Below are 23,905 nucleotides of genomic sequence, written 5' to 3'. Positions count from 1 at the left end.
ATAATGTTTTCAAGTTTCATTCATGTTACAGCATATGCCAGAGTTTCCTTCCTTTTCCAGCACCAGATAATATCCCACCACAGGGATAGGCTACAGTGTATTTATCCATTCATTTGTTGATGGACATTAGGGTTGTTTCCACCTTTTGGTGGAACATGGGTGTACACGTATCTGTTCGAGTCCCTGCTTTCAGTTTTTTTCTATTCTTGCTCTCTCTCATTTCAGTTGAACCATCAGCACGAGATAAACTGCTGTCTTCTGTTTTGTGACTTGCCTTTCCTTGTCTTCTCAGTTTAAAAAATTTCTTCAGCTACACTGGGAATCCCCTTGCAAGGAGAAAATGTCATATATCTTGTGTATTTTCCTTGCTTATGCTTCTTCTATCTCATCCCCAAAAGGGATTTGAGGTGTCTTAGGATTTTGTTCATGTTATGGACTGCATGTTTGTGTCCCCCCAGATTCATAGGTTGAAATGTTAACTCCGAATGTGTTGGTATTAGGAGGTGGGTCCATTGGGAGGTAATTAGGTCATGAGGGGAAAGCCCTCTTGCATGGGGTTAGTGTGTGTGTGTGTGTGTGTGTGTGTGTGTATTTTTAAAGTAATCTCTACACCCAACATGGGGCTCAAACTCACAACCCCAAGATCAAGAGTCGCATGCTCTACTGACTGAGCCAGCCACACGTCCCAGATTAGTGCCCTTATAAAAGGGACCCCAGAGAGCTTCCTAGCCCCTTCTGCATGTGAGGACACAAGAAGACAGCAGTCTGAACCTGGAAGAGGGCCCTCCCTAGAAGCTGACCATGCTGGCACCCTGATCTTGGACTTCCAGACTCCAGAATGGCGAGAAACACATTTCTGTTGTTTTTAAGCCACCCAGTCGATGGTAGCAATCCAAGACAGTACGTAACAGGTGTTAACTCAATAGTTATTATTGAGATACGTAAAAACTGCCTCACTAGAATTACCATGTCTCTAAAACAACCCCATACCAGTCAGAGACATGCAATAAACCCTGATCGGCCATAGCACATAATGCCCCAAGTCGCTCTCTGAACCCCTGCAGTCCCTCCCTGCCCTGGCTCAGAATGACGTCCCTGGGTCCTTCGTGGATTTCCTCCATGAGGTTTCAAGATGCCCTATCACCTGCACCTCTGCACATCCCGTTTGGCTTTCTACTTTGTTGTGTGTTGTGATTCCTAGTTTGATGACCCCTGTGGGTTTATTACAAGCCATTCAGATCAGCCTTGGAGGAGAATGCCCTACCTGCCGATCAAGTTGTATTATCAAAACAACTGCTGAGAAGTTGCATCTACACATGGCAGGTGCTTCCTCTTTCTTATTTAAGCCCTAAACTATGCTCCTTAGATTCAGTTCCAGTCGATGGTTGCTAAGCAACTTGGGGAAAGCATGTATCAGGAAAATTCACCATGGATGACCTTTGCGCTCCCTCCTGGTTCTAAGACTCCGGGTCCAGATGCGAGTGATTCCAGTCCTCTGCTGCCGAAGCCCGCTCCCCCCTGGGCACTGGGTCCTGGGCAACGCGCGGGCAGTTTGGCCCGGTTTTTAATTCCGTTCCCGTTCGCTCTTGCACGAGTCCCTTCCCCAAGCCTGAAGGCAGCCCCCAGCCACACTGACCTTGGAAGTGGAGGTCGGCGCAGTTGGCATCGGCGTGGCACTGCCCGTTGTCCTGCAAACAGCGGTCGATGGGCCGCTGCTCCGGCTCACAGTCCATCCCGTCTCCCACGTAATGACTTTTACATTCACACTTGTGCTTGCCCTGTGGGGAGAGCCGAAAAGATGAGAAGCCCCTTTTCTAGGACCCCAGGACCCCTATGTGCTCTGCGGGCCCCCATCCAGTACGGGAGATGCTCAGAAGCACCAGGAAAATGCCTCGCCTGTAAATAGTGGCAATTAAGTCACGGCCACATCTCATGTTTGTACAGGCTCATGACGAAATGTCATCTCAGCTCAAATGTCGTTTCCTCGGAGACAGAGTCCTGACCCATTAAATAAAGCAATTCTCCCCGTCCCTTCTATCACACTGGCCTAATTTATGTTCTTCCTGACTCTTGGGGCTTTCTGGAAGTATCTCCTGCACCTGTTCCTGCACAGAGCATTGCCCCTCTCCCCACACGTTTCAATGCTACATCCCTGGGCCCGACAACAGTACATAGTAGGTGCCTGATGACCCCTTGCCGAATCAATGAATGATCTCACTTAATCCCCACAACAATTCTATGAGGGCTGTATTATTATTAGGCTCACCTGGCAAACGAGGAAACGGAGGCTTGCAGAAATCAAGTAGCTGGCCCCAGGCTACAGAGTGTAAGTGCGGGAGCTAAGACTCAGAGACTGACTCTAAGTTCACACTTAAAGACTGTAACGGACATTATCTTCCACCATCTTCTCTTCCCAACAGATGAACTGGGCACCAGGGCACTGATCCTATTCTAAAAAGACTTGAGTGGGTGCCCAAACCTGCACTTTCCCCCCACTCCTTGCCGGCATTTTTCGTTTTAATAAACTTTTTACTTTGGATAATTCTAGATTTAGAGAAGAGTTGCCAAGATAGCAGAGAGAGTTGCCATATACGCTTCTCCAGGTTCCCCTACGTTACCTAATCATAGTATCTTCGTCAAAACTAAGAAATGGGGGTGCCTGGGTGGCTCAGTCGATCAAGCATCTGCCTTAGGCTCAGGTCATGATCCCGGCGTCCTGGGATCCAGCCCCGCATTGGGCTCCCTGCTCAGCGGAAAGTCTGCTTCTCCCTCCCCTCTCCCTCTCCCCCTGCTCTTGTGCTCTCTCTCTCTAATAAAAAAACAAAACAAAACTAAGAAATGAATGGTGGCACATTACTATCAACTGAATAATAGACTTTATGTGGATTTCACCAGTTTTCCTGCTCATGTCCCTTTTCTGCTTAGGACACCACTTGGCATTTAGTCTGGGACTTAACAAGACGTAGAGTCCGGTGGGAAGGAAGCTGAGGAGGAGGCCGAATGGTAAGCAGAGTGAAGCGAGGCTGAGCAAGGCACAGAACTGCTCCCAAGTTTCCCAGGGGGAGGAGAGACTCACCGGGCCGGTCATCTTGCAGGTGGCATGCTCATGACACCCACTGTTGAGGCCATCGGCGCAGGGGTCTATCTCTGTGCAGCTGTGGCCGTCCCCCTTGTAGCCCTTCAGGCAGCTGCAGGACACCTTTGTGCCCTTCTGGGAACACCTGGCCACCTTCGCACAGCCCCCGTTGTTCTGTTTGCAGAAATCCACAACTGCAGGAGCAGAGGGGAGAGGGCTCATCATTGTCTGTAGAATGTGGGCTTCAGACGGGGGCATGGGTCACCCTGGGATGAGTGGCATTGGGAAGAAAATGGGCCCCAGCATGTTGGGGTCTTCTCTCCCCATTCCCTGTAGCCCCTGGGCTAGCCTTTGCAAACACTAGAATCCTGCGGCTGATAGCCTCCGAGACCAGGCCTGATGACCCCTGTGCACCTCTGACCCCCTTTGTCACATACCTCTAGGCTCCACTTCGATAGTTTTTGGAGTGAGTTTGGGTTTTTAATGTTAAGACAGTTGTGTGTGTGTTTGTGTGCGTGTGTGTGTGCGTGCATGTGTGTGTGTGTGTGTGTGTGTGTGTGGAGTTATGGTACTCTTGAGCACTTCATGAGATGGGCATTGTTGCCCCCATTCTACAGATGAACAAACTGAAACCCAGAGAGTTTAACTGACCTGACAAAGGCAAAACGGTGATTATGTGGTGGGCCTGGGATTTAAACTTGGTTTGGCTTGGTTTGACCCCCAAAGCCCATGCTTTCCCCACTGTGTTGTGCTACTCGATAGGACCTTTGTTTTCACAATCTCCCAAATTTCAACCCAATACTAGATTAGCTCTAGCCTCAGGAGCAGCAGGGAAGCCATCTGATGTCTCTTGCCTGGCTTTTGCCTGGAGTCATGGCAGCTGCTTGAGATTTTGAGAGAATAAAGAGGACAAAAGGCCTCATCCTAAGGAGAGCAGAGTGGAGAGAGAGAACCTGGGTCTTTGCTGCGGTTGTTGATCAGTGACCTAGTTCTGGACTGCTTTGTAGCAGATTACAAAACAGCAGGTATAGTGAGATCTCATTTCTGTAAAGAAACTATGTATCTTTATTTGCATATTTATTCATGAAAAAGTTAGCAAGTACATGTGGCATAGACTGGTAGGTTTCTCCCAATATCTAGTGTCTCCTTTTTCTTTTTTCTTTTTTTTAAAGATTTTATTTATTTATTTCACAGAGAGAGAGGGAACACAAGCAGGGGGAGTGGGAGAGGGAGAAGCAGGCCTCCCGCAGAGCAGGGAGCCCAATGCAGGGCTCGATCCCAGGACCCTGAGATCACGACCCGAGCCGAAGGCAGTCGCTTAACCGACTGAGCCACCCAGGCGCCCTATTGTCTCCTTCTTCTATAGTAAGAGATTTTTAGTGGGCTCATGGTTGCCTAAATGAAGACTACATTTCCCAGACTCCTTTGCAACTAGGTATGACAGATGATGGGGCTCCAGCCGATGGCATGGGAACAGACAAAATTTTTAACGACTTCTAGGTGCATCCTTAAAGGGAAGGAAGTTTGCCTCCTTCCTCACCTTCCTGATCCTGCTGCCTGGGATGTGCTGATGCTACTGACCGTCTCAGGCCAGGCAAGTGAATGGTGGCAGAGCAACAAGATAGAAGGAGTCTGGGCTCCCAGATGTCCTTTCAGAGCTATGTTAGCTTTGGATGCCTCCATTCAAACTACTATATGAGATAAAAATACACATCTAAACATTTGCCTTGTTTATGCCACTGTCCCTTTGGGTCTCTGCACGGGTGAACCTATGTCTTAACTACTAACTACAGACATGGCAGTGGTCAGAGTGATTTTCACCAACTGATGAGAGTAACTGTTGTTTTTTTTTAGTACTATAATGTATCTTCTGAATTTTTTTTTGAAGTAAGGCTGGATTACCTGGAGAGTTACAAAAACACTATACAATAAAGTGCATTACTTTGAGCGTGCAAAGTGATTTCAGAGCAATGACCTGGGAGGTGGGTGGGTCAGGCATGGCAAACCCACTAAGGAGACAGAATCACAGAGAGGGTAGGTATTGCGAAAATGGCCCAGGCAGGAGTGGAAGGGTCAGGATGAAGTCCAGGCATTCTGACCAAGTCCCGTTCTGCTCCTGCCCCGCTCTATTTCACACGCGTCCCAACAGCACCTACCTGTGCACGTGAATCCGTCCCCTTCATAACTCAGGTTACACTCACACGTGTTGTTTTCCTTACACGTGGCGTGAACAGAACAAGGAGGCGTGCACACGGGGGGCAAGGCTGCAAACAAAGAGGTTACCATTCTTGCTGTACCTGTGGTGTGAGGACGCGGGATGCACCAAGACTCGCTGTCTGGCCTGTCCCCGTGTTTCAGAAGTGCCCCTTCTGCGGGAGGATAGGGTGATTTGCTAAGGTTCCTCCCAGCCTGGAGATTCTGAGATTCCAGAATTACTACGTAATATTAACACATTAACTCTGCAATGTTAGTCAGATTAAATGGTAATATGTCACCTTTATGGGCAACCAGTTAAAACTTTATACCTCAACAAGGATACATTTGGCAGATTAGCTCTTTGGCCCTATGGGTATGGGGTCCCCAGAAGGAGATGGTTGAATTGGAGGAGAAATTCCATGGCCTTCTGAGGGCACCGCTCAGCTTGGGAGAAGTCTGGAGCTCTGGTGAGTGAATGGGGCGGACCAGTCAACAAGCACGTGGAGCCACGGGGTGGTCAGGGAGGAGGGGAGGTGCAGGGATTCTGGGATCTCAGGTTGCTTAAGCCCAGAGGGAGAACTTAGTCATGCCCTCCTGCCCCTAGTGGTTCACAGTGGGTAATTCAACCTCCACATCTTGGACATTCCACCAGAACTCAGGGTTCAGGGTGTATGGGACGCCTCAGAAAACTGGCTGCTCAGGAAGGATCTAGATCGTGTGACGAGGATCATGATTGACAATGATAATGGCAGCTCTTGTCAGCGCCTCTTCCCCTGCAAAGGGTGGAACAGGCACTTCTTTTTTATTTACTTATTTATTTATTTGACAGAGAGAGACACAGCGAGAGAGGGAACACAAGCTGGGGGAGTGGGAGAGGGAGAAGCAGGCCTACCGTTGAGCAGGGAGCCCGATGTGGGGCTTGATCCCAGGACCCTGGGATCATGACCTGAGCTGAAGGCAGACGCTTAACGACTGAGCCCCCCAGACACCCCCAGGCACTTCCTTTTGTGGATGAATGCATGGAGGCCCAGACCCGGTGGGTTACCCAGGACCATTCATCTAGTAACTAGCAGAACCAGGGGTCAGATCCCAGACTCCAGAGAAGTGTGCATTTTCTGTGAAACCTACTCGGCCTCTGCGTTGGCACACGTCTGGGCCCAGGACCACGATCCTGAGGGACCACTCCTGCCCAGCCCTGTATTGTCTGCCTAAGCTGGGTCCTTCCGTGATTGCACAGGACCGCATGCTTGTTTCGTGGGTTTGAGTTAAATCTTTTCAGCCAGTTTTCCCTCAAGTCCCCAAACCTCCTGAAGCCTGGGGCCACGTATCCAGATCGTCTTTTCCGTGTGGGAAAGGAAACGCCTGCTTTGTTGTTTTTTTCCAGGGGTCACGCAGAGCCCCCCCCCCCTCAGCTGGGTGCTCCGGGAGGCCCTGCCGCAGTGCGGGGCTGCAGGGAGCTGCCCGCTCCCGGCACAGACCTGTCTGAGTGTCGCAGAAGCGGCCCGTCCATCCCGTTTCACAGAAGCACTGCCCGGAGCCCGTGGTGCTGTCATCACACTGTCCGTGGGCTGAGCAGCCGCAGACTGTAAAGCAAATTGGAGGGTGATGGGCAATCAGTGAGCAGGGATGGAAATCCAATCAGCCAGCTCACTGACCACCTGTTGGCTGTGTTGTCAGTGTGGGAGGACCATGCTTACGTCATCGTTTTCATTCATTCATTCAGAATAACATAGTCAGTGGCTAGCATGGGCTGGACACAACTAGGCAATGAGCTTACCGTGAACCACATAAACCATAAGGTTCCTGCTCTCACGGGGCTTACAGTCTAGGAGGAACTGGCTTTTGAACATGTAGTTATAAACTTGGTGAGTGTTATAAACACAGAAGTAGAGGGCATCGTAGGGTATGTAACAGAATAGGAAGAGGACAGAACCTTATCTGGGGTCTCCTAACAGAGAAATCTATTTAACAGTGAAATCTTCAAGGTATGCACCAATTCTTTCTCTTCTTGCCACCCTGAGCACTATGCCCCTGGCCCAAGGCAGCCCTGGCTCTCACCTCTGTTGTTGCATTCAGTTCCCCAGAGGGGACCCTGCTTCTGCTCTTGCTCTCTCACCGTGTGTTCGCCTTGGGGCAGCTGAAGCAATCCTTTCTAATCTGCTCAACTCACTCCGCCATTCACAGTCCTCCACTGGCCGCGCATTACGCTTAGAATAGATGAAGAGCTGTCTCTGGCCAAGAAACTCTTACGTTACCTGGCCCCTGGTGGTCTTCAGACTTCATTTCCTTCCTCCCCTCCTCTTTGCCCACTCTGCTCACCACCACCGATGCACGGCACGCCCACTTCTGCCTCGAGACCCTCGCATGTGCTCGTTTCTCTTCCAGGAGAGCCATTCCTCTGCTCTGCGCCGCCCCGCACAGTAGCCCTTGCTACTACCTGGGGCTATGTAAGCTTAAGCTAATTAAAATTTAAAAAAATCAGTTCCTTGGTCACACATTTTGAGTGCTCAAGAGCCACATGTGGCTAGTGGCTCCCATTCCCGATGGGAGAGTTACAGAACATTTCCAGCATGACTGCAAATTCGTGCGCACAGAGCTGCCGTTGGAGGTCCCCACACCCGCCCCCACCTCTTTGCAGTCTCGCCTCAAAATGCCCAGTGTGAGATGTCTTCTAAAACAGTGCCTGCCTGCCTTCCGCATCCCCTTCACCTGCTTCTTTTTCTTTATACCTTTATAACTACCTTTGTTTCTGAGCGTATATTCCTTGAGAGTTGGGATCTGGCCCCTCCCAACACCACTGTATCCCTACAACTTAGAACGTTTCCTGGCTTTTGAGCAAGTCACTTAGCCCCTTTGTGTCTCAGTTTCCACATCTGGTGAGTAGGGATGATAACAGTACCTCCCACGAAGGGTAGTTGTGAGGATTAAATGATAAAACATACCTGCCTGGCACACAGTAGGTGCTCCGTACACACTAACCGTAAACATGAGCGGTCAATATGAATAAGGACTCTAAACGCATGTTGGTTGAACGACTGAATGAGTGTTGTTCAGCCACCGCCTGTGTGGATGGCTGCAGGGGATGTGCACTGCACTTCTAGAGATGGGGCTCTTTCAGTGGATGGCAACTGGGAGTACGTTCAGGGAGGGAAAAAGCATGTAGAGGCAGGCGGATGAGGTGGGTGGATGGGAGAGAGGAAGAGGGATGCTTCTGGGTCAGGCAGGTGATGCGGACGAGGACAGCACACGGCTGGACAAGAGGCTAAAGCAGGGGCAGTGGGGGCCACGTACGCTGACAGTCAGGCCCGAATCTCCCTGGCAGGCACAGCTCGCACGCCGTCCCGTTGAAGCCCGTGTTGCATCTACACTCGCCTATACCCGAGTACTGATCGAGGCAGATACCACGGTTATTACAGGGCGCATCCGCTCCTCCAGGGCAGGCTGGAAGAGACGAGACAGCAGTGACTTAACAGTCTCCCAAGACCCAGAGCGGCTCAGCACCTTTGTTATGTGCTGCTGATCGGCCCTCAGCTGCGGGGCTCATCTGCATGAGCCCAGAGAGACCGTGGCCCTGGGGACACACCCACATAGTGTCACCAGAGGCTTAGGGCAAGCCAGTGGCCTCTGGAGCACGAACTTAAATGTATCTGATAGGATTCTACCGTGGCAGAGCAATATGCTGAACCATGCGTTGTATTTGGGGGTTAGGAGGCCTGGATTTGAGTAGATCTGGGATGAATTTCTTGAAGCTTCAGTTCTTTTAGCTCTAGATGATGATGACGATGATGATGATGATGATGACCTAGACCACACTGTGACTGAGGATCAAATATGTTACTGTAGGGCGCCTGGGTGGCTCAGTCGGTTAAGCGTTTGCCTTTGGCTCAGGTCATGATCCCAGGGTCCTGGGATTGAGTCCTGCATTGGGCTCCCTGCTCAGCGGGGAGTCTGCTCCTCCTTCTCCCTCTACCCCTCCCCCCTGCTCGTGCTCGCTCTTTCAAATAAATAACATCTTTTAAAACAATGTTATTGTAACTGAGAGCACTTTGAAAACATAAAGCACTGAGCAAATGTAAGGGACGCCACTGACTTTTGTGCACACTTAAGTGATGGAGTGTGGGTACTGGGTAATCATGTGTACTCCCAGCCCAGAATTTTCTCAACTGGACCACAGTGAATGGAGGACCCATGGTGGTTAAAACTATGGCTTCTGGGGACACTCTGTGGAACCTTGGGCTTGCTGCTTAGCCTCCCTCTGCCTCGATTTTCTCATCTGTAAAGTGGGGATAACAATGGAATCTACTTCTTAGAGGTTGTTGCCAGGTTTAAATGTGTTGTTATATATGGGAAGTAGCATGCAATAAATGTGCTTAATTAAAACAATGTGTGGCCAATGGGAAGTGCCATGGCATTTGTTAGGATTGGCCAGAAGTTCTATCTATACACCAAGATTTCAGGATGGGCCTAAATGTCCTTTGGCAAGGAGTCCTTTCCTGGTGAGGCAAGAGAAGGAGGTGATGTCATACATCCCATAATGGGGTGGGGCGCCCAGGAAACAATGGCCCCCAGACCTCATATTAGCATAACATCCTGCCAAGGTAGAATTCTATGCATTTAAACTCATGTGCTCATCAGTATCCTGGACTAGCATCAGAAATGAAATACGGTGTTTCTGGCACCATGGGAAATGTCTGATGCTATCATGCTGAGCAAAAAAGCACAACACAACGACAATCGATGCACAGGAGAGTCTCAGCTCTGTAAAAAACAAAATACGACACAAGGAAAAAGTAGAAGGAAAGCTACGCAACTCTTTAGAATGATTGCGGATCTTTTCTTAGAGGGGTTACCGGGAGCAACGCATTCCGACGCCCCCTCCCCCACCCCTGCTTCACAGCGTCCGTACTTCCGATCGCACAATCCTTTCAGAATCGCGAGGTGGTTAAGAGGCGCCCTCACCCTGACAGTCTCGCCCGAAGTAGCCCTTGCAGCACCTGGGGAGCCGTATCACCATGGTGCACTGCTCCCGGCAGCCTTCCAGGTACCCTTTGAAGGACACGTTGTATCGACACTTCTCCTTCACGCCCTAAAGGAAGAAAGCGCACTAACCCTCCGCCTTCCACCGCCCGGACTTGGGCTCTTTGGCTCTAGTCCGCCCCCAGCGGAGGATCCTGGTACTGCCCAAATTGAGAATGGGACTCCATGGCCCCCGGAGCCCTTTACAAGGAATTCTTTTCTTAGGGGTGTAGATAGGCAGATGGATGGGGGAGGGGGCAGAGCTAGAGTCCACAGAAGGATTTCTCCGCAGTCTTAAGAGGAAGGACTTGGTGACCCTTAGAGCTGTTTGCAAAGGGTGCGGTTTCTTGGGGAGGGAGTGGGGGAGAGAGGGTTTCCATGGGGGAGGGTCTTCTGTGGTAAGGCCCCCAAATCATCAGTAGGGAAGGAATAGTTCCATTTTGTTTGGCAGGCGTGTTTTTTTTTTTTTTTTTTTTAATTCAAGGGGTGTTTTTGTTAAGAGGTTTTACTAGTAGAGTAGAGGGAAATTGGCTTTGGGATAAGTAAAAAAGCAGTATTTAATGAGTGCTTACTATGTGCCAGGCTCTGTCCCCACATTTTAAAATGCATTTTACCTAATAGCCACACACAGAATGGTTATTAGCTCCATCTTACGGAGGAAAAACTATATAGATTATGTAATTTGCCGAAGATTACCCACTGGAATTGGATCCCATAGCCGTGGACTCCAAATTTCACTGGCTTAACCATTACTCCTACGTTGCTTTCTGGGCCCTAATTCTAGCTTTGCTCCTTATTAGCTCTGTGGTCTTGGCCTAATTGCTTACCCTCTCTGAGATACATTTTTTTTTCCATAAGTGGAGGAAATAATAGCTTCCTATGAGAGTTATAATGAGGGGTAATGTATAATAAATAAAGGGCCCGTGCACAGCCAGGGACAGGGATAGCAGCCAACAAAATGCAGCTATTATTTGTATAATTATCATTATCTTTGAAGTCCCTTTTAAGTCTACAATCCACGATTTTTCTAGATAGTTCCTAGAAGGTGGGTACTGGGTTGACAGGTTGCCTGGGCTCAATGAGGCTAAGGATGCCTGGTTGTCGAAAGAATGAGGCTAATTGCAGTTATACAACAGACCTGCAAATGCACACCCATGCACACACACTCACACCTACCAGAATACTGGGGTCTGATGATGGAGCAAACATTGCGCTCCAAACATTATCACTGCATTCATAAGTACCTTTGGTTTACTCCACCTCGGGCAGCTGGGGGTATTGGCGCAGCTCCAACAATCTCCCTAGTACGCAAGAAAAGAAATGCTTAAAAATCAAGAATATTGGGCAACCCAAGGATATGCCCTTGGTTAATGCCTTGGAGAGTTGACAAAGAACTTAATCTTGATTAAAATTCTGGCTCTGATCAAGAATGCAAAAGCAAGCACACTGCGACTTTGCCATGGAGGATTCTGAAGGTCTGTCTTGGCCCTCAACTCCTTGATTTTTGTTGTTTGAGGTGAAGGGTTCCCTGCTATACAGAGCCGGACCAGGGCGGGCAGTGTCCTTCAGGCATCTGGTCCAGCGGCAGTGGGAAATGTGCCCACTATAAACCAGCTGGGATACTTCTGGCCAGGCACACTCTTTGACCCTCAGTTTTCTGATCTACAAACTAGAGACAATGATTCTCGCTGCTATTTGGTCTTCAGGGGACTGCTGATGGAAACTATTAACTGCAAAAATGTGTGCAGATATACTTTGGAAGTTAAGAAGGCCACAACCTCTACAGCAGGAAGGACAACGGGTTTTTCATCTCCTACTTTGGCTGCCTGGTATCTCCAGAACTTGGGGTATTTCTTGAACCCCTAGACGTTGCCAGGCACCAAGGCCAACCAGTCCCAGAATTGGCCATGCAAACCACTTCCCCTCTTTGAGACTCAGTTTCCAAATCTACATCACAGAGTTGCTGACAACAACTTCTATTGTTGGATTCCTTTAGGGGTAAGATGAGCATTGAGCCAAATGGCTGGCTCCAAGGTAGTACTCTAACTTGATACTGGACAGGTGAATGGGTGTGAAATGACAATGCCTCATACAAGCAGGGCCCAGGGTAGACATTCAATCACTGTTGTTAAATGAATGAATGAATGAGTAAATCAAAGGCGGTGTGGGCATATAATACTAGGTTGAACCCTATGAAGTTGCCATTTTTGTAATCATACCCTGCCAAATATGGCAATTTTATATGGTCTCATCTGGCAGAATAGCAAAAAATGTTTATTGAATGAATGGGCAAATGATTGAAGAGATAGGTGGGTTTGAAAAGACATAGCTTGTTGCAGGATAACGGGCACGCAGTTGGTACTCAGCAACTCTTTCCTTAACGGCGAGGGGATGAATGGACAGGTGGGCTGGTGGGTAAACGGGAATGTGCCAGGCCTGGGCAGGGCTAAGTAGATGCTTGTGGGTTCTGAGTCTGAAGAGCACCATCATCTGGCCCTCAGATCTTGTGGGTCCCAGGCTCCCTGAGGACCAGCCCTCAGTGGTTTCATGGCAGAGACCATGCAGGATCGTGAGGGCTGAACCCCAACCATCTCCTATTACGGTACTGTTTTGGGGACTGACCGAAAAATTGTATGTGGCAAAAGTGTCACAGTGACCCCCGAGGGTGGGGTCAATCAGGAGGCAGTCAATGCCGTAGGCCACACCCAGGTCAAACAAGAGTTCTCGCTGCACAATTCTGCATGTTTGGTCGTTCAGGAAGAGCTCGCCCTGCGAGGGGGGAGAGGAGAGAGAGAGAGAGAAAGAAAACAGTCAACAATCCTTCTCAGACTTCTCTTCTTCCTAAGGCCATCTAAGGCGGCCAGCACCTGCAAGACTCAGAAAGAAGTGTATATATATAAATGTATATATATAAATTCTTATAGATATAAGATATATACAGCCAACAGCCAGCATGTATTATGTGCTGAGTGATGCTGTGTACCTGTGCACGTTCCTTTCATCCTCACAGCACCCTCGAGGACAGCAACTATTACTAGGGTCCCTGTTTAGAGATGAGAAGCTTTGCGCAGTGGCAGTATCGTAGCCAATGAGGTTTATCTGAGGCGCGATTATTGCTAATTGAAAACTTTTCCTGTTTAGAGATGAGAAAACGGAGACAGGAGAGGTTCCATACCTTGCCCCAGGCCCGGCAGTCAGGGAGGGGTGGTGTGGGCACGCCTACCCAGGCCGGCAGCCTCTGAGCCCGCACTGGGGCCCCTCTGTCACGCGGCCTCCAGCAGAGTAGGAACAGGGGCAGCGGGGGTGACAGGCTGGGTCACGTGGCCACTTCCTGTGCAGTAGTGTGGTTTTTTGTTTTGTTTTGTTTTTTTGTTTTGTTTTGTTTTTGTTTTTGTTTTTTTAAAAGATTTTATTTATTTATTTGACAGAGACAGACATAGCAAGAGAGGGAACACAAGCAGGGGGAGTAGGAGAGGGAGAAGCAGGGTTCCCCACGGTGCAGGGAGCCCGATCCCAGGACCCTGGGATCACGACCTGAGCCGAAGGCAGATGCCCAACGACTGAGCCACCCAGGCGCCCCTGTTTTGTTTTTTTTACTTCATGCTAGCTTCTAGCCAAGTGTGGCCACGACCTTTTTTTTCAGGATATACAAGTGATGGGCTGTAACTCTATAATGATGACTTCTTTTCACATGTACTAGGCATTGTCTAAATCGTGCTTTAGAGACATTAGAACTTTCTTCCTTAGGGTTCACCCAGCTAGTAAATTGTTGAATACATCTCTACCCACCCCCGGAGGAAGCAAAATGCATTTACAAAGTTCTGGGGTCGGGGGGAAGATAAATCTCAGCATCTATTGTTGGGATGGACACAGTGTGATTAGTGGCAAGAGCACTGGAAAACTGGTTAAATCCTCCACCTCCACTTATGTGCTGTGTGACCGTGAGCGAGTTACTGAACTTCTCTGAGGTTTAATTGCTTTCACCAGGTGAATAGGATTAAGGATTCCATTGCATAGGGTGGTTATAAAGCTCAAACTAAATAATACATTGCCAAGTGCTCTGAAAGCTATATTAGCACCTGAATGAGCAGTGGACATTCTTACTATACTTCTTTGATAGGTGTCCAGTTTGATCTATGGAAATAGTACAGCTAATCTCAAGAGGGTAAGTATGTTGGAATAACCTTCTGGAAGTTGGACTGTAAAGATGCTAACATTTCTCATATTCAGTTTATAAATTCAATGCAACTCCACTGCAAAGAGCAAAGGGATTCTGGGTGGTCATAAGCTATAAACAGAATGTTGTCTGGCTCTTCTAAGAAGGCTCCTTGAAGGTCGCAGAGCAAACAGAAGGCCCTCCCCCAGTGAGCCATCATACTAGCTCTGGCTTGGCTGCCTCCAGATTTCTTCTTAAAAGACACACGCCCTCATATATTCAAGCCCCTGTCATTGTGGGTTGTCTGTGATACGCAGGAGGATGTGGCTACGTTATCCCATCAGACCCAGTCCTTATATGGTATTTCAGGGAGGCATTATGGTTCAGGAACTAGCCCGGGAAGGCGAAAATTGTGAACTTTCTCTCTGTTGGCTGATCTGGGTAGATACAGCCCAGAGCTGGCTCTGCCTGCCAACAAGGGGCCCGAGGTGAGGCTGTAGGGGGGCTGGGATGGAAGGCAAAGGAATGGCAGTGTGCTTTCCTGCTTCAGCGGAGTGTCTCACACTGCAAAATAAATGCTCAAAAAAAAAAAAAAAATCAACCCAGAGCTGCTCCCCACAAGTGTAAAGGGTGGGGGGCTCCCTAACACCCGCTACCAGGGCTTGTGCTGGGCCAGGATTTATCAGGTTCTTTGTATCTAAATACCCACTCTGAGCGTAATACCCCCAAAGGCAGCCAGAGAAAAGAGCTAGCTGTCAACCGAGGGAAAAATGAATATTCCCTTGAGGGGGCGGTGGCTGGGGACTGTTGTGAATACTCACGATGTCACTGCCAGCTCCGCACGTCACACCCAGCTCTGAGCCTTGCAGGGTCTTCCAGGCAGTGGCCCTGGGGAGATCCACCGCTAAAATCTGTAGGAGAGATGGTGCCACGTTAATACGCCACATCTGGGCCGCAGAGGCGCCCAAAGGAGCTTTGCCAGCGAACCAAATCCAGACACAAGTTTTTCCAGCTTTAAAATGACGGCAGACATAATCAAAAGGAAGACTCATCATGGGCTCTCGAGGAAGCCGGAAATTCTTTCTGTAGGGAAAGTCTCCTCCAGCTGGGCTAGTTTCAGTCACCCCTCTGTGCCTCCTCTATGTTGGGGAGTCCACGGCAGATGCCGCGTAGGTGCATGAAGCCAGTGACAGGATCGGTGGGTCAGGGACATGGCACAGGGCATGGTTACGGGTTGAACTGTGACCCCCAAAAAGTTTTATTGACATCCTGACCCCCATTACCCCCGAATGTGACTTTACTTGGAAATAAGGTCATTGCAGATGTAATTAGTTAAGATGAGGTTACACTGGAGTCGGGTGGGCCCTTGGTCCAATATGACTGGTGTCCTTATAAGAAGAAAAGAGAAGAAGAGAACGACATGTGGAAACACAGAAATACACAGGGAGAGGACAGCCATGTGACAAGAGAGGCAGGGACTGGAGGGATGCATCGACAAGCCAAGGAACACCAAGGATTTCCAGCAACCACCAGAAGCTAGGAGAGAAACATGGGACGCATTCTCCGTCTGAGCCTCCAGAAGGAACAACCTTGTCAGCACCTTGATTTCAGACTTCCCAGCCTCCACACCTCTGAGGACATACATTTCTGTTGTTTCAAGCCACCCAGTTTGTGGTTATTTATTATGCAGCCCTAAGACACTAACACAGGTCCTGTGACTTAGCCAAAGTTAGGGCACTTGGCCTTCTGGGCTTAGACAGACTCACTCCTGGAGAGAGACATGGGTCCTGGTTGAGGACGCACGGTGACAGGGTTTCAGCAAGAGCTGCCCACGTGCCTACAAGACCTTGCTTCCCTGGTCACGGTGGGTCCGTTCAGGGGTGAACCGCTGATTGCACCTGGCTGAATCAGCCCTTTGCCTAGAAATTTTGGAATTGGGGGAGAATGAGCCCACCTGGACACACTTGGGAGCTGTTGCCAACGGCCACTTGGCCATGTGACCAGGGGCAGAGGAATGATGCTCCTGGGTACTGGTTAATGTTAGAAAAAAAAATAATGGTTGGAGAAATGGTACATGCCTGGCACACTGTGGGCGTCAATTAACCCACCAGTCGGAGGAGGACAGAGTGGGACAGGGGCTGCTCAGGTCTCCTTTGCACCTCGGAGGTGGAGATACACTGACCATTCCTGGAATGGACCCCATCTCTATGCAAACGAAATACCTTGGAATCTCGGATCACGTGGAACTTCAAATACTCCTTCAGCTTGTCCTTGTTGTCTTGGTTGAACAGGAAATCCTGTTGTTCGGGGGGTAGGGTTTGCAAGGCTTGGTCGCTGGGCCAGAAGACAGTGACCGGAGTGTGGATAGGGTCAGTGATGACGCCCAGCAAGCCCACATCCTGAAACACAGGGAGTCGGGTGCGTGCACAGCAAAGCCCAGCCACGGGGTGAGGCACGGCGTCTTTCTGAGGCCCAAAGCCAGCCGGGGTCGGGGGGGATCCCCTTCGTGCCTACCCTGGGGGCTTATTGGGACTCCAACTGGTTCAAGGGTGACAGCCTGAGACTAGAGGCCCATCACACCTCAACCATTCTGACCCTCATTTTCTTAGATTGCAAAACAGCCAGCCAAATTCTGGGCTTTTGTGAGTAGAAAAAGAACCTTTAACAAGTACCTTTTTGTTTGTTTGTTTGTTTGCTAGTATTGCCCAAATATTTTAATTTCTGGGCGACCCCCTTAGCATTTTCCCCATATTTCACTTAAAAAAGTGAAACTTACACAATATTGAGATACTCCTATGTATTTATAAGATTTCTAGCTCACATGGACTCAAAAAAGAAATGGCCAGATAAGTGGAGAGGAATCACTCTGAGAGCGTTCTATAACCTGGGTGCATCATGTCCATTAGTCCTTGTAATTTTCCCAACAGCCCTATGAAGTAGGCTTTATTATTCCCTTCTATTGAGCCCCAGAGAGGTTTGCTAACTTGCTACCAAAGCAAGTTCTGAGATGCTCAGGTGTGGGGGTGACTATAAGGTTTTGGGGCTGGGTGAGCTGGCCAAGATACTTGCCTGTAACCTCCCTGGAGAGTCTCATTTTGAGCACCCTGAAATCTCCATTTCTGAAAAGCCCCCCAGAGAGTGAGCCCTAGGCCATTTTGGAAATCGCTGGTTTGTGCAGAGGTTTGTAGACTGTGCCTCAGGGGTGGGGGGTGGGGTGGGGGGCTGGGACATCTCAGGGTAGGTGGAGGAGAGGGGACCTTGGAGGACCCTGTCCCTCCCTGATTCTCTTCTGAAATCTTTGTCTGAACAAGAAGTTTCTCTACTCAATTTGTGGGAAAAGTGTCTGAAGTGAGAAAGATACAGTTTTAAGTGCAATTTCTACTTATGCCACAGGTGTCGATTTTCCACATCTGCACCTCGGCTTGCCCACCTCTATCATGGAGGCAATGATTCCAGATGTGAAACACCTATTTCAGGGACAGGTACACTCTAATTCCTTTCCCTTGCTCCTGTCTCAAATACTTCAGTTTCTAATTCAGCCAATGTACACTGTATAGCCGAACAAACCCTACGCTATCTGGGGAATGGAATCGCAGAGCATGACTTCGCTCTATAGAAAATCAGGACTTCCCGACACAGATCCCAAGACAGCTGGCTAGCGCCCCAAATAAAACACCAAATGACAAAACAAAACAACAACAACGAAACTCCCCCAAACAAAACAAAACAAAACCCTCCAAAAAACCAAACTCCTTAGGCAGGTTACCCCCTAGGTCTTTACCTGTAGTAGGTTGCTGAATTTGGTGTAGCCATGGTTTGTTGCTACTGTCGTAAGATTTTGCTGCAAAGATAATAAGAATAGGAATGACACTTTTCTTCATACGGTTCACAAAGCACTTTAACAAAAGCTCAACCGAATAGAATGAGGGTAAGCTAATGCGCAGGTACCGTGGATTGGCTCATCAGCACCCACCCCAGCTCCGAGGTACCCGTGCCTTTCTGCGTTACAGAGGCTGGAGGGCTATGCACTTCATTTTCCCAGACTGCCTTGCACCTACAGCCTCCTAGGTGATAGAGCATCCAGCAAGCACAAGGGTTTTTACCAGACTTATTGGTGGAAGGAAAGCACATGAGGTGGGTGTGACTGCGAGGAGGGAGACTCTGACCGGCACAATGGTGGAGGACCTGGTGTTCAGGCTTGCATGCTGCAGGTGCTGAGGCTGGATGCAGGTCAGGACAGCCCCGTGGTAAGGTCAGGGCTCCTCCCTTTACAGTCTCCCTGAGCTGCTTTGCTCCCAGCTGTGTAGCATCTGGCTCTCTGGCTTTCTTAGGGATTTGGTGATAAACTTAATATCTTAAGGATCTCCTTTTTGTTTAAGTTAGGTATAATGGCTTCTGTTGTCTACAATGAAAAACCCTTGCCAAGACTAATAAATAACAATAAAATTCAAAATTGTCTTTTCTTTCAATTGAAAAGGAGTTTTACTCCAGGTTTGGTTTGAGTGATATCTATTTATCTATCTATCATCTATCTTTCTTTTTTTTTTTTTAAGGTTTATTTATTTATTTTAGAGAGAGTGCATGTGGGCAGAGGGAGAAAGAGAGAGGGAATCCTCAAGCAGAGGCCCCACTGAGCGCGGAGCCCAATGCGGGGCTTGATCTCACGACCCTGAGATCATGACCCGAGCCAAAATCAAGAGTTGGATGCTTAACTGACCGAGCCACCCAGGTGCCCCAAATCTATTTATCTTTCTACCTATCATCTGTCTCATCCATCTGTGTAATTTCTCCATCTTCCAGTCCTTGTAGAAACTAAAGAAAAACTTATAAAATCCATTTATCTAATTAGACTTTTACCTATTTACTTCTTTTAGAATAATATTCACTAGGCTTTTAATAGTAGCTTGAGACTGAAGCAGCAAAATTAAAATGTCTCAAAATGATGGCTTAAAATCAGAATTGTGATAATAAATTATGATTATTATGGGTCACTCTGTGCTGAGAGTATGACAATGAGTTCACGCACCAGAATCCTTCCAGAGGCATCTTTGGGGGTGATAAGCAAGTTTTGGGGAGACAGCAATTTGTCTATGATGTGGATGATTCCATTGGTACTGATGATATCACTGGATATGATCTTAGCCTTATTATTTATATAAACTGTGTCCTGAAATTAACCGAAAAAAGAAAAAAAGAAATGAGCACAAAGAGAGACATGAAATTACTTCTTTCAGAATGCTTTTACCAACATGCTAACTCATCATGAAAGTGAACGTTTAAGTAGAGCTGTGGGCAAAATCTGAAGATCTTTGAGCCCATTTATTTATTATGATTATAAAACGAAAACTGAGACAAGCCTATAATCTGACCTGCAGAAGTTAATAGCAGAAAACCAACCACAATGGTCATTTCACTGTGATTCTCAAATATGAAATAACAAGCAGATCCAGATTGGCTCCTTTTTCACATGTGTTCTTTATACTACCTTCAGCCCCCACCACACACTTGTTTCTCTGGGCAATGGAGTCTACAGTCACCGCTTGTTTCTCTGTTGTGGGGAGCGAGGGGACCAGCATGGCCAAGTGGCTTTTGTCAAAAGTTTCCATCCCTGGCTGGCTCCTGACCAAAGCAGTTCTTTTTTTTTATTTTTTAAAGATTTTATTTATTTATTTGACAGAGAGAGACACAGTGAGAGAGGGAACACAAGCAGGGGGAGTGGGAGAGGGAGAAGCAGGCTTCCCTCGGAGCAGGGAACCTGATGTGGGGCTCGATCCCAGGACCCTGGGATCACGACCTGAGCCGAAGGCAGATGCTTAACGACTGAGTCCCCCAGGCGCCCCCCCAAAAGCAGTTCTGATGACCGCTTGAACCTCTGAGTTTCAGTTCCAGCTTGAATATTTACTTGCTGTGTGACCTTGGACAAGTTACTTAACTTCTCTGAGCTCAGTTTCCTAAGTTGTAAATTGGGGAAAAGAATAGTATCTACATCATGGGATTATTTTGAGGATTAAATAAGTCAGTACACATCCAATACTTAAAATACTACCTGGCATACAGAAATCACTCAACAGGTGTTAGTTGTTATTACCACTATTACTCGTATTACTGTAAAGAAGAGGAGAAGAGAGAGGGGCATCTTCCTGATGCCCACCTGGTGGGTGGCCTCTCTTACCTGAGAGACGGAGATGACAATTGACTCCCCTTGGAGAGAAGTAGCATTTGGGATCAATTTCAAGTTTTCTAGAAGCAGCTGGTGACAGGCAATCACATGATAGCGAAGAACCTGGGCCATGAGACCCTGTTTGTCCCAGTCTTTAATCTGTAATAGAAGATGGGAGGGTTCCAGCCAGAGCCAGGAGGCTTTGCTGTCCCCTCCCTCATGCCCTCCCAGGGGCCTTTCTCCCCACCCAGACTGGGAAGGAGGCAGTCAGGGCTGGCTGGTGGTCAGGGTTACAGGGTACAGGCTATTCAGGCAGGAGGGAGAGAGTGGCCCTCGTTTCTTTCCTGCTTCCAACGTACATTCTTAGCATGGAAGGGAACTTGGAGTTCTCCTGACCCAGCATTTCACAACACATGGGCAGGGACCCTAAGTCCTTTGAGATGCTACTTGAAAAAAGACTTTTCTTGTGAAAAATGCTGCCCCTCTTGGAGAGGTACCTGGGCCAGATTTAAACTTGTAGTATGGAAAAGATCATGATACTTTTCCATGTGTAAATCAAAACACAAACAATATTAACCATTAATAAAAAGTAGAAAAAGTAATAAAAGGCCCATAAGGTTCTCATTTTTCATGATCTCTCTTTCGATGCTTTTTAGAGAAAAACTATCAAATGTCAACATCTTTCAAAAGGTATTCGTGTGCCTCTGCTTACCTGGTGTCTAAAATATATGCATAGAGAAGCAGTGTGCATAGTGAAGGACGCAGGCTCTGGAGTCATGTTTGAGTCCTTGCTCCACTAGTTGCTAGTCATATGGCCTTGGAAAAGTTACTTCTGCCAATGTCCTGGACTGTAAAATGGGGATAATAGCACCCAACTGACAGGGTTGTTGTGAACGCTAAATGAATTAATCTAGGCCAGGTGCTAGAAACAGTGTCTGGCACACTCAATAAATGTCTGCTACATTTTAATATGTTAATGGGTAATGCAGCATGAAGAGTCCCAGTGAATGTTAGAACAGTAAAGGCTCTGATAAGGTCTGCAAGAAAAAAGACTTATTTAAATTCCTTTAACTCTTCTTTCTTTCTTTCTTTCTTTCTTTCTTTCTTTCTTTCTTTCTTTCTTTCGTCTATGGAAGGTTTGGATCATTTAAGAGTTGTTGATCTTTTCTAACCTCCTACCCTATTCAGAAATGTTTTTTAGTGGGCCTCTGGCCATTGCACCCCAAATCCACTTAAATCCTTTCCCTTTATAGGGGTCCCTATGCTGAGAGGCAGCCCATTCCATTGCTGATCAGCACTAGCTGATCCTAAGTCTCCTGCCCAGAAATGGCACCAGCGTTGGTTCCAGGGTGACACCCAAAGACTGGGTTCCAGTCCCAAACCTCTTCTGCTTGCCTAGAGCTTCATGCTTACCCGAGGTTCCTCATCAAAGGCTGCAGATAAAGGTGCAAAGATGGTGAAGGGGCCTGGACCACTCAGGTCTCTCACAGAATGCTCCTGTGGGAAGGAAGGTGGGGCCACATGTCACCTATTTGACATAAATATGGGGGGGAGGGTGGTTCAAACAAATAGCAGGGAGAGTTGGTGGGAAAACTGAACTGGGCGATCTGTGTTTTATTTAGTCTCAGATTCAAAGTCATTCTGATTCTTTTTTTTAAATTTTATTTATTTGTTTATTTATTTATTTATAGAGAGAAAGTGCTTGTGAGTGGGGTAGGGGAAGGACAGAGTGAAAGGGAGAGAGAGAATCTTAAGCAGACTCCCCACAGAGGGCAGAGCCTGATGTGGGGTTTGATCTTACAGCCCTGAGACCTGAGCTGAAATCAAGAGTCGGATGCTTAACTGACTGAGCCACCCAGGTGCCCCAAATCCATTTACATTCTTTGTCATTGAAATAATGTTTATTTTTATACGGTTATAAAAATAACACATGCTTACTGTTTTAAGGACTTGAAAATACAGCATAAAGAAGGAAATAACCACCCATAATCCCACTGCCTAGAACTCACCCGTTATTTCTAGATATTCTTTTCCAGTGTCTTTCTACATACAAATATTTTACATAATTGGGATAATAATACAAATGTAAGTAATAAGATGAATGACTTAGCTGTTCTAATTGTCTTCTTGCCAATGCTAAGGTTCTATGGCTACTATATTTTCTTCTGGGTTTTACGATTTTCTTCGTTTAGATTTTTATCTTTTATATATTTGGGAGTTATTCCGATGTATGATGTGCATAGAGATCTAACTTAATATACTTAATATTTTCACCCAAAGAGTTCCCTGATTGCCCTAGTGATGCTTCCTTCCTCCACTGGTGTGATGGTTTTTGCACACACTGCATTCTTGTGTGTCGAATGGGCCAGGGCGTCATTGGTTCTACTCCTGCTGCCTACCTGAGGCCTGAGAAGTCCACAAATGACCAACAGGGACCCTATTTCAGAAATCCATGCTCCCAGACTTTCTTCTCCCTTCACCAGCTCCAGAGGCTAGCTACAGTTTCCTCGGATCTGGCTGGAGACGCAAGTCCTACAGCTAGAGACAGACACACATGTACTTACCAGCAACTGGAAGAAGTACTGGGACGTTTTTGGGTTCTTGGGAAGCTCCTGGAAACAAAGACAAAGACATCATGTCTGGGATTATATGCAAGAACCATCCAGGGTTGTCACAGGACAATTTCTCTAAGGTCGAGAGTCTCTCCTATACTTTCAACTGGAAATCTGCCCTGATGGTCCTTTTTCAACCCCCATCTACAGGCTTCCATTGATGTTCAGAATGACTACGGGGACATGCTGTGAGTTCCAAAACCTTTCTGGAGTCACCGTCTGATTTATCAAAGAAAGGTCCAGAAGCAGCTGAGGTTTAGGAGCATTTTTAAAAGTTCAAATATTTAAAAAAAATCAGTTATGGCTTTATGGCAGATTTCAGTTCTCCATTAACAAGAATATTTGATTAGCCAGAATGCTCTAGTCCCTCTTTAAGCCAAATAACAGAACGTTCACTTGATAAAGGGGTAGAAATCTACAAGTGTTACACTCCGTCATCTGCTGCGTCCAGTAGAGATGCTTGCGTGCACGCACACACCCATCCGCTCCAACAGCAGCCCACATCATGGTAATGCGTTGGAGTTACTGTGTGCTCTGTGCCGGTTACATACGTTATTTCTGATAACAACCCGATGGGCTTGGTACCATTAGTATTTTTTTTTAATGGATTAGAAAGCTGATGTGTAGAGAGGTGACATTATTGCCCAATGCCACATTTCTAATCGGCGGAGTTGAATTCAAACCCAGGT

General features: G+C 47.7%; 1 protein-coding gene and 1 pseudogene across 1 annotated transcript in view; one reads left to right on the top strand and one right to left on the bottom strand.

The window, feature by feature from the left end:
* The window catches only part of STAB2 (stabilin 2), a 144,831-nt gene that overhangs the window by 15,562 nt on the left and 105,364 nt on the right, over positions 1 to 23,905 (bottom strand). The window contains exons 46-60 of the mRNA XM_036103511.2: positions 23,169 to 23,216; positions 22,018 to 22,101; positions 20,617 to 20,763; positions 19,471 to 19,611; positions 18,226 to 18,285; positions 16,667 to 16,843; positions 15,266 to 15,355; positions 12,911 to 13,057; positions 11,533 to 11,589; positions 10,232 to 10,358; positions 8,564 to 8,713; positions 6,751 to 6,855; positions 5,233 to 5,340; positions 3,077 to 3,270; positions 1,637 to 1,778 (exon numbers count right to left, since the gene is read on the bottom strand). Of these exons, the coding sequence (XP_035959404.2) occupies positions 1,637 to 1,778; positions 3,077 to 3,270; positions 5,233 to 5,340; positions 6,751 to 6,855; positions 8,564 to 8,713; positions 10,232 to 10,358; positions 11,533 to 11,589; positions 12,911 to 13,057; positions 15,266 to 15,355; positions 16,667 to 16,843; positions 18,226 to 18,285; positions 19,471 to 19,611; positions 20,617 to 20,763; positions 22,018 to 22,101; positions 23,169 to 23,216 (1,777 nt within the window). The remainder of the gene's footprint in view (positions 1 to 1,636; positions 1,779 to 3,076; positions 3,271 to 5,232; positions 5,341 to 6,750; positions 6,856 to 8,563; positions 8,714 to 10,231; positions 10,359 to 11,532; positions 11,590 to 12,910; positions 13,058 to 15,265; positions 15,356 to 16,666; positions 16,844 to 18,225; positions 18,286 to 19,470; positions 19,612 to 20,616; positions 20,764 to 22,017; positions 22,102 to 23,168; positions 23,217 to 23,905) is intronic.
* Positions 13,348 to 13,428, top strand: LOC118543093 (U4 spliceosomal RNA; annotated as a pseudogene).

Source organism: Halichoerus grypus, chromosome 6 (genome assembly GCF_964656455.1).
Source record: "Halichoerus grypus chromosome 6, mHalGry1.hap1.1, whole genome shotgun sequence".
In the NCBI taxonomy this organism is placed as follows: domain Eukaryota; kingdom Metazoa; phylum Chordata; class Mammalia; order Carnivora; family Phocidae; genus Halichoerus; species Halichoerus grypus.
This window is presented reverse-complemented; position numbering and strand designations above follow the sequence as displayed.